Below are 10,805 nucleotides of genomic sequence, written 5' to 3'. Positions count from 1 at the left end.
TCCACATCATAGGACATTGACTCTCGTACCCAATCATCTATCTACATCACCCCTTAAATTAAAAGTACAGCCTCAACGACATCAGTCTGAATCAAAGAGTGAGTGAAGGGATCTTTCAGTTTGAAAGTTTTAGTTCGTTTTTCTGGTTTCTGAAGAAGTATGGGGCCATATGTATTGATTTTTAACAATATGTTTAATAAAATCTTAATGATTTGTTGTTTTATTCAGCACATGTATTTTAAACCATATGACCACAATTTTTATACTGGTGGCCATCTTGGGCTTTTGGGCCCAGTGTAAAAGCAATTTTAATCTGGATTTGTCTTGACCAGTAAAATACATGCTAAAGACAAGACTTTATTTGTAATGTTTTGTATTACTAAACCTTAATGAAATGCAGTAAATAAGTAAACTGAATAGCAGGTGACCAAAGCCTGTGTGAAAAAGTGTTAAAAAGTCACAAAACATGATTACAGAAACTCTTTCTCATTAAATAAGTTTGAATTACTATGTACTTATTTATTTTCTGTACAGTTATCATTGAGAACATCCTGAAAAAGACTGTACATACATATCAGATCAGGGTTTTTTTTTATATATGAGAGTGCTCTGAACACAGCAATCGGTAATAAGCATCAGTCACATGCTAGGGACCACATCCCGGGGTGTAGCCACTTATTAAAACCCCTTCATGGTCAGAGCAGGGTGCCTCTAAGAGCACCTCTGGTTTGTAACACAGACCAAGGCCCTAGGTAATAAGGGTGCTTTCTCGTTTATTTGTATTATTTTCTATATACGTATATACGTATATATATTTTTACTAGGGCCTGTGCTTTTTCTAATCTATATTAATGATCTGGACTCTGGGATAGTTAGCAAACTTGTCAAATTTGCAGATGATACTAAAAAAGGTGGCTCAGCAGATACAATCTCGGCAGCACAGGCTATTCAGAGGGACTTAGATAATATTCAGTTGTGGGCCGACACCTGGCAGATGAAATTCAATGTGGACAAGTGCAAGGTATTACATGCAGGTAACAAAAATGTCCACTATAATTACACTATGGGAGGAACAGAACTAGATGAAGTAATGCATGAGAAAGACCTAGGAGTCTATGTGGACTCCTCACTTTCTCCATCCAAGCAATGTGGGGAAGCAATAAAAAAGGCAAACAGGATGTTAGGGTATATTGTCAAAAGTGTAGAACTGAGAACAAGAGCAGTGATGTTCAGACTGTACAATGCACTAGTTAGAGCTCATCTGGATACTGTGGACAGTTCTGGGCTCCACACTTCAAGAAAGATATCGCTGCTCTAGAGGCAGTTCAGAGGAGAGCAACCAGACTTATTCCAGGTCTGAAGGGAAAGTCCTACTGAGAGACTGAGGACCTGAACCTTTTCACCCTGGAACAGAGGAGACTACGTGGGGACTTGATTCAAGTCTTCAAAATCATGAAAGGCATCGACCACATCAAACCAGAGGAGCTTTTCCAGATCAGCAGGGACACACGCACCCGGGGACACAAATGGAAATTGGGCTTCAAGACTTATTATTATTATTATTATTATTATTATTATGTATGTGCTCACCGTCAGAGGCCAATCATGCTCCATAGTTTTTTCCCTGTCTCCTTCAAACTAAACTATCTAATAATTGAATTATCTTCTCTGGTTAATTACACACTCATTATCACCTGCATCTGATCCAACCGCACATCCACCCATGTACACCGATCAGCCATAACATTATGACCACTGACAGGTGAAGTGAATAACACTGATAATCTCGTTATCATGGCACCTGTCAGTGGGTGGGATATATTAGGCAGCAAGTGAACATTTTGTCCTCAAAGTTGATGTGTTAGAAGCAGGAAAAATGGGCAGCGTAAGGATCTGAGCGACTTTGACAAGGTCCAGATTGTGATGGCTAGACGACTGGGTCAGAGCATCTCCAAAACTGCAGCTCTTGTGGGGTGTTCCTGGACTGCAGTGAGCAGTGTATATATGTATATAAAAAGAAAGAGAGAAAACAGTCAACAAACAAGGACACGTCCTAGTCAGGTAATGATGAAATGCATTTATTGTAGGTTAATGATAGTCTATCAATGACCAGGGGTCATGAGGTGAGGAGGGGAGGCTGTATGTGCAGGACAGTGTCTCCTCTTGCAGAGAGTCGGGCAGCAGGGCATCTCGGGGGATGGTATAGTCGGCCATGTTGGGCAGCCCTGGCAGCACACAGCAACTGAGTGCGCTGCGGGAGAAGCTCATGTCACAAGCATCGTACCACTCATTTGCCTCTTTATCATAGCACTCCACAGAGGCGGTGGCGGAGAATCCGTTGAAGCCGCCCACCACGAACACGCAGTCTTCCACCACCTCAATGCAAAAGTTGCTGCGTGGAATGTACATGCTGGGTATAGGGTGCCAGCTGTTGGTCAGCGGGTTGTAGGCCTCTACGGTCCGCAGGCGGTTCGTCCCGTCAAAGCCGCCCACCTGCCCAGGGGTCGGAGGGTAGAGGTCAGAGGTCACACAATACCAAACAGGCTTTGGGACTTTAGGATTTGGAACACAACTTTTCAAGATGTGAGGGCTCCTTAAATGTCTACATTTGGCATTTTAATGATCATAATAATGAGGGTAACAATCACACAAGGCGTTGAAATAAGCCCCCCCTGCAAAAGCAGAGTTCAGATCTTAGAGCACAGCATATGGGTATTATACTGTATACATGCTAAATATAAGTGCATCCCATTTGTGTCAGATTCTGAATTATGTACAAGGCCAAACTACCAGAATGCCATGTTGTCAATATATCTATTTTACAGGAATCACAGCTTTAATTGAATATGATAGAAGGTTTGACAATTCAAGTGTATAATCATAAGCTGATTGATGTTATGTAATCCCCTACCCCCCAACATCCTAGCTGTGTTTGCGCAGGAAGTCCTCATCGCATACACAAGATGTGAGGGCTCCGTTTGGCATGCATTTTGATGATCATTATAATGATGGTAACAGTCAAACAAGGCATTGAAATAAGCCCCCCCTGGAATATCAGAGCACAGATCAGGTATCCTAAAACACGGCATTCTTGCAGGGAGTCCTCACCGCATACACGTGGTTCTCATAGGCGATGACGCCCACCCCGCTGCGCCTGTTTGACATGGGGGCGATGGCGGTCCACTGGTTGGTCTCTGGGCTGTACGTTTCTGATGTCCTGAGACACTCGTTTCCGTTGAATCCCCCGCAGATGTACACCTAGCCAGGGAGAAAGTAAGGGAAGTCTTTAACCCATGCAGGATTCGGTTGCATGAAGCACAGAAAAGGGGTCTGTGCTGTGGCTGTATGGATCTGGAGACGGTTGAGCAAACGGTTTCCAAACAGCTGGAGTAGACAGCAGCTGTCTTTACATGCTGGTCAATAAGTCATGAGAGTCAAGGTGGTGGTGACTTCTGTTAAGATGGTATGGCTGGATTACAATTTCAGTGTGTTTTTTGGGTTCAAACTGTATTAATTTAACAATTCCTGTTTGGCCCTGTGTGTTTTGAACTCAATAGACAAATGATTTCCTTAATTAGACCAATTTTATGTTTATTTTTCTCCCCCCAGGTGACCCTTTGTGATTCATACAGGGACACAGGGGCAGTCAAATTCAGTTCCTGGAGGGTCACAGTGTCTTCTGGATTTTGCTCCTACTCAACTCAATAGGTCTACACAGATGAAGAACTGCATAATACTGTAACTTAAAGCTATCAACAATAACAACAAAAACAGTTGAAAATGAAATTAATTTGAGCAATAGAGTTCTAGAAGATACCACAGCCGCCCCAGGAACTGGGTTTGTCATCCCTGCTCTGAAACACAGTGGCCCTCCCATGACTGGGACTAGACCAGGGCCTCATGTCCTGCGAGCGCTGCCTGATGGCAGAGCGCTGCAGGGAGGTCACCCACCTTGCCGTGCAGGGTGGTGGCGCTGGTGTCACTCCTCTGCTCGTTCATGGGTGTGATCAGGGTCCACTGGTTGGTCTCGGGCTCGTAGCGTTCGGCCAAGCTGAGCCGGTGTTCCCCATTGAAGCCCCCCATGGCGTAGATGAAGCCATCCAGCACAACCACACTGACGTAGCAGCGCTGGGAGTGCATGGGTGCTGCCTCGTGCCAAGTGCGTGCCACAGGATCAAACTTGCACACGCTGCTGAAGTAATCCATGCCATTGAAGCCGCCAACGCTGTACACCCAGCCCTTGAGGTAGGCGACCCCGTGGTAGGCCCGTGGGCTCTCCTCCGGCATGGTGACGTCCACCCAGTGGTTAGCCCTGCTGTCGTAGGCCTCCATGACATTGGTGGGGCTTTCCCCACTCCAGCCCCCGATTGACAACAGGATGGCATAGGGAAGCCGCGGCCGGGTCATGGGGTTGCAGAAGTCCAAGTCAGACAGGCCATTGATATTAAGGTCATACATGGCCTTGAGCACATCAATGACAATAGGCTTGCACTCGTCGGTCTGCTTCACCAGCTCGTTGTTCTTCACTTTGGTCATGAAGTATTCTGACTCCATGAGTGCCATCCGCACCTGTAGGACAAGGAAGAAGTTGGTCGATTGGTTCGGCTCCTCTACAGTGAACCTCTAATGTGCACAGCAGACACAGTGGGATCGACTGGGTGCCGTGTCTAAACAGCCAACGTCTAGTGCAGAGGAGGAGGCCAAGCACTATCAATGACACAGTATTCTGCACATTTCATCTTAGGACATGATGACACGATCATGACGATGACCATAAACAAGTAGGAAATCAAAATCTGACAAGCAGGCCATAATTATCCTAACCTTAACCCTTTTTCCTAAGCCATCTTCACTCTTACGTTTAACCTCTACATGGATTAGGGGAGGTTTTCTTTCTGTGTTTTTTTAATTCATTGTTATAATTTTATGCTTAAATCCCATCAAGCGTTGTCATGTATCCCATGTATGTACTTTCTAACGTGTCTTAGGTCAGCGTTCATGTGCAGCACATGGTAATAACAGTTCAATTTAACAATTGAAGAATAAGCTGCTCTATATCAGTGGTGGCCTGAATGGATGAAGCATGCATCCTTTACATGAACAATACATCATTTTAATTAAAGAGAGAAACCTTTCATTGACTGCAGTGTGGGAATCAGTTTCCGCACAGATCGTTAAACTGGCTGATTCTTATCTCAATCTCTTTGGTACATTTGGCCTGGACCTCTTTATTAAAACCATAGAATACTTTTCATAGACCTTCATTTTACAGAGGGCTGCAATAATACAGCTTCTCTTTCTTAATTTCTGTTAAATCAATGATTCCCAAACAACGTATGTCACCCCTATCACATTCATCTCCAATTCACATTTAAAGAAAATAACTCAAGTGGAAATTACATTGTTTTCCCCTTTATCAGAGTGCCTGTGTGTATGTTTTAAATAATTGTAAAATGTAATGCAATAAAATGTACTGTATGTTGGCTGTATAATTCATAGTGTGATGATATCTTTAAATCAAGACTGCACTGTGTTCTTATCTGGTTTGTTTCTCACATAAATGCAACATGTCCCAGGTGCTTGTGTATGATGTCTCTGTTGCAGTTGCATTAATGTGACTTGACTCTGTATCATGTGTATGTGTTCAGGTTTATTCCTGTAGTCAGTCTGGGAAGTTCTGTGCCCTGGGTACTACTGTGTCCTTCGCAGACTCTGACCTTGGGCAGCAGGACGGATATGTGGCCGCGTCGCTCGCTGGGAGCGTGGTCGATCCAGCGCAGGATGGCCTCAAAGACCACATCCTCCTGCTTGACGTTGAGGTCGTCCTTTTCGATGATGTTGGTTAGCTGGTCCAGAGAGAGCACCAGGAACTCCTCAGAGGCCTTGGCCACGGGCTCAAAGTTGTGCCGGATGTAAATGTGGGCCACACGATGGAGCTCAGTGCAGAAGTGCAATTCGGCAATCTGGGAAATGCCGATGCAGTTCTCAATGCACAGCTGGGCCTCCAGGAAGTTGCAGCAGGTTTGCATTAGATCCAGCATCGCCAACTGGTTGGCCACTACCAGTAGCTCCTGCACGTTGTTGGGGGTGATGGGTACGGTAAGGGTGTAGGCGTACTGGATGATGAGTTTCATCATCTCTGGGGAGACACCGGGGATGTTAACCTCCCTCCTCTCTGTGTTCCAGTCATCGCTGGAGAACAGGAATCTGTGGGGGCAAGAAAAACAACTTCTTCCTCAGTCCTCCTCTCTGTTTGAGGTGGGCCGGGGGAATCCTGAGACTCCACGAATTGCGCAGCACAGCATGTGAGGTCCCCTTGTGCAGCAGAGTCATAGATCTTGGGCTATCCTTTGATATTTTTTAAGATGACTTATATTACATTCCAGTTAATCTATTAAAAATTCTGTAGTATCAGTATTGTATAAAATGAATCACACTACCATACACAGAGTTTTTATTTTCTATTCCTTGGAATGTAATGTCAACAAATAATATAAGTTATATGAAGGAAGGCTACCAAGGCACAGTAGGGCAGAACTCCTCATTAATCTGCCTTTGTGTCTGTGTACTTTGTTAACATCGTAGGTACCTAGCAGTTGCCTTAAGTTACACAATGTAGGTAACAAGATGGACACTAATAACTGTATACTGCATATGTTTTAACTGCTCACCGGAAATACTCGCTGCAGCCACACAAGATGATCTTGTGGGCATTGAATGCTTTGCCGTTCACAATTATCATCACATCGCACACCTGCCCTTCCAGCATCAGCTCGTAATATACCGAGCGGGTCGTGGCACTCATGGTGTTCGCCATGGTGCAACTCTGAACGCTTGTTGAAGTGGATGGTTCTTCCGTATTGACTGTTTCACTACTGCGGAACGTTTGCTGGTCACTTGTTTTTCTAGTGCAGTCAGAGTTCTAGAACTTGCAGGCTGGATTATGACATCATCATAACCAGCTGAGGTCGTAAGAAGCCCACTGCATTTTTTATCATAGGTCTGAAGTTCATAGACAGATATCATCATTGTCATCATTGTCATCATGGTCATCATTGAATTGATCCTTTTGAGGAGGAATAGATTAATGTTGAATGTGATAATAATACGTGACACAGTGTGGCCATATTTCTTACTAGCATGCGTACTGTAAGCCCACTTGCTCATTTATTTTGAAATACAGGAAAGACAGGAAATATTAGAAGGATGATCTGTTTCACAGCAAATGCACAAAGTTGTTACTATCATGTTACTTTTTATTTGGAATCAATCACATTTTGTGTTCTTGAGTTTTGTATGATTTTGTGCTGCCACTGTGCAGCAGCATTTTTAGAAGTCACCCCAAAACTTTGCTTTATGAGGGGCCCTCCCAAGAAGCCATTTTTCTGGAATTTGGTAATCAAACTTAGTGAATATTGATAATAATTACAAAATTAAGAGATTCATAAATCAAATTAAACCTTATATTATGAATTTGTTTGGTATTTTAAAATATACAGTAGATTTCATGAGTTTCCGGAGCCTATTAGCACACGCCTTGAAAGCAGAATAATTATTTAATTTGTTCTACCAACAATAATAAATGTAATACAAAATTATACATTTTATTTAATATAAAGATATTACATGTTTAAATTAGCTCTATACAAAATTATTGAGGTTAATTTCCCATGGACCACTCTTAATAAGCCCACTAAGCCCAGAACCCATTGTACATCATATTAAAAAAGCCTTAAATTAATTAATATTACTCAGAATACATCCTTTCATGAACTTAACTACTTACCTTTTTTCATTATGGTCACAAAATGGCTAGGCAGAGAAAAAATTATAGAGACTGCAATGACGTGAGGGAAGTACTTTGAGAAGCTGTTTTTGCCAAAGATCTCTGACATGGGACTGCCAAGAGTTTAAATATTTGACGGTCATACATCAGATATTTCTCTGGCTCTTGTAACCAAGGCCAGAGAAAATGGGATTGTGTTTCTCAGGCTCCCATCTCACCTCAGCCACATCCTCCAGCCACTGGACAAGACAGTGTTTGGTGAAGTCAAAAGCAGTGATGCACCGATATGAAAATTCTGGGCTGATAGCGATTTCCGATATTTATATAACAAGATTACCCGATACCATTATTTTCCTATTATTTACTGACCTATAGAACAAGAGCAAAATTTAATAGGAGAAATTCCCTGCGAAACTTGATGTGCTTTCCACTGCTCTCAAGCCAGAAAACATCATCGGTGGCTTTGAGAGCACCGGAATATTCCAGAATATATGAGGACGGTTATAATTATCTGTATATACAAGTGTCTCTTTTTGCAGGTCCTAAGGGCTGGTTAGCCTTCATAGGGTTTAAGATGGTTGATGTGGACACATTTCAGGGTTTGTTCTGTAACTGCTTCACCCTGATCTGGTATGCTACTGGGGACAATTTTTCTGTGTTTTCAAGGGGTCTGGTCCAGCTTGGTAGAAATGTCCTTGACTTCTGTGGGGAAGTCTTAGTGGTGTAAGCTGTGCAGAAGCCAGATTGCAGAGGATCAAGAAGTGAGTGATGGGAAAGAAATGCAGAGAGCTGATGGTGGACAGCCCGCTTGAGTGTCTTTGAGAGGAAGGGGAGTAGGGAGACAGGGTGGTAGTTCTGAGTAGAGGTGGGGTCAAGGGTAGATTTCTTGAGGAGTGGGATAGCAGAAGCTTGTTTAAAAGGGGAGCAGGAGGAGTGGGGAGAGGGTCCAGGGTACACATTGTTGGTTTGTGACCTAGGAGGAGAGAGGAAAGTTCAGAGTCAGAAAGAGATGAGAATAAAGAAAAGGAAGCTCAATTAGTAGGAGATTGAGGCGTGATGGGAGAGGAGGGGGCCTATTGTAGAGATTGCGGATGTCTGTGAGGCAAAATCACCAGCAGAGAGAGAAGGAGGAAGAGGATGGGTGGGTGGGTGAAAAAGGGAGGAGAAGGTGGTGTAGAGTTGGCAGGGGTTATTGACAGAGGATTTATTCAAAGTGTGATTGAAAGTAAAAATTCTTAGCTGAGATGAGTGAGGAGGAGAATGTAGAGATTGGTAGAGGTGAGGGGAACTGGGAGATTTGACTTCTTCCACTTCTGTTAAGCAGCATGCAGACTGGATCTGGTTGAGCAAAGGACAGAGGAGATCTAGGGCTGTGGAGAGGAGGTACCGACAAGATGAGATGTAAGAGGACAGAGGGAAACAAGGGAGGAGGTGAGGAACAAAGAGGAAGTAGCACAGTTAAGTAGAAGTCATTGTCAACAGTCAATGGAAGGTAGCAGAGTGAATGCAGTGGAGGCAGGGGTGGAGGGGAAGACGGAGCGGAGATTATGGCAGACGGTGATGGAAGGTGAGGCAGTGGGTGGGGTGAGGAGGGAGGGGAGAAAAAGGGAGAAAGAAATTAAGTGGTGGTCCGAGATGTCACGATGTCAAGGAGAACGTAGAAGGGGTGCAACCTCTTGAGAAGACTTGAAACATGGTGTGACATGGTCTCATGCCATGTTGGGCCAGTAGGCTACCTGTCTTAGGGTTTCTAAGGTTGCTTTGTCACAGTGGTGTCCTCTGTAGAGTTCATCATGGGCATGTTGCATCATGGTCTTCCTGTGGGCTTTGGCAACCAACCACCGTCTCTTGAGTGCATACCTGCAGTCCATCTCTCAGGGAGATCCTTAGCTTGTGTTTGGCAGTTCATCTGGTGTGAGCAGGTAGGTGGCTGGATTTTGCAGGGTTTTCTGTAACTTTTGGTTGGTTGAGTCCTCTCCTTGTAATTGTAAGAGGTTGGCTAGAAACTCGTTGTGGTAGAGTTGAGATAAGATGTGTGTGGATAGGTCAACATCTTGGCTGTTTTCTGCCTGTCTTCGTGTGATGACTTGGACTGTGGTGAGGTTTTCTGGTTGAAATTCCCATAACTGTCCAGTCAGTGCTCCAGCCTCGGTGAGTTGATCAACCAAATCATTGCACTTTTTGTCCAGCCCCTCATTCTTGGAGTGGCCAGACACTTTTTTCCAATAGATCCTGAGGTTATGGTTGTTTACTAGGTGGTCAATGGTGAATACTATGTGGCTAGGAAGGAAGTCGACAAAACTTCTCGGCATACTCCGAGTCAGTGCAGATTGTGATGTTTATAGGATGGCTGTTTGAATGGCGAGGAGAATGGCCAATACTTTCATATACTGGCTTGACTTTTGGACTCTTTGGAAAGCCTGGAGCAATCCACTGGTCTCCCAGAAAAGTCCAATGCCGGCGGTTAGTTCTCCCATCTTGTGGTGTACACTTCCATCAAAGTACACCCTTGGCAATTAAATGCGGCAAACTTCAAAGCCCAAAGTATAAACAAAGACTACATGCTAAGTAAAATATACACATATATGCAGACGGGTTACAAATTAAAGGAAAAACCTGAATGAATGAGTGGAGGAACATAACGAATGCCTCCAAACAGGTGTACTGCATGATACAAATAAGCAATGAACATCTTATCATGCTCTGTGGCATGTATACAAATGCTGAGCAGGCCCAGTTGATCTCAATTTTGGATCAAGAGAAAAGGATCCAAGTGACTTTGAAAGAGGGGGTTGGAAATTGTGATTAAAAGTGCATATTCGATGACTGTGATGCTCTTGCATTACTGCGATATATAAGGAAAAACAGAAGAGCAACTCTTTCCCAGGTGACTCATAGAATCTACGCCAAGGTGCATTGAAGATGTTCTGGTGGCTCTTTACATTGTTTTTTTCTTTAATTTGTCACCTGTCTGTATATATATATAGATATATCTATCTATCGATAGATATATCTATAT

The 10,805-nt window shown here is 43.7% G+C and overlaps 1 protein-coding gene across 1 annotated transcript; it reads right to left on the bottom strand.

Moving 5' to 3' along the window:
* Positions 1–2,088: 2,088 nt before the first annotated feature.
* On the bottom strand, positions 2,089–6,853 carry LOC136766351 (kelch-like protein 10). The gene is made up of 5 exons (XM_066719763.1): positions 6,672–6,853; positions 5,718–6,207; positions 3,952–4,569; positions 3,109–3,258; positions 2,089–2,493 (listed from the first exon to the last, which is right to left on the bottom strand). The coding sequence occupies exons 1-5, from the start codon at positions 6,815–6,817 to the stop codon at positions 2,089–2,091; spliced, it is 1,809 nt and encodes a 602-aa protein (XP_066575860.1). The 5' UTR covers positions 6,818–6,853.
* Positions 6,854–10,805: the final 3,952 nt, after the last annotated feature.

The sequence above is a fragment of the Amia ocellicauda genome, chromosome 13 (assembly GCF_036373705.1).
Source record: "Amia ocellicauda isolate fAmiCal2 chromosome 13, fAmiCal2.hap1, whole genome shotgun sequence".
Lineage (NCBI taxonomy): Eukaryota > Metazoa > Chordata > Actinopteri > Amiiformes > Amiidae > Amia > Amia ocellicauda.
The sequence above is the reverse complement of the archived record's forward strand: the minus strand, read 5'-3'. Positions and strand labels throughout refer to the sequence as shown.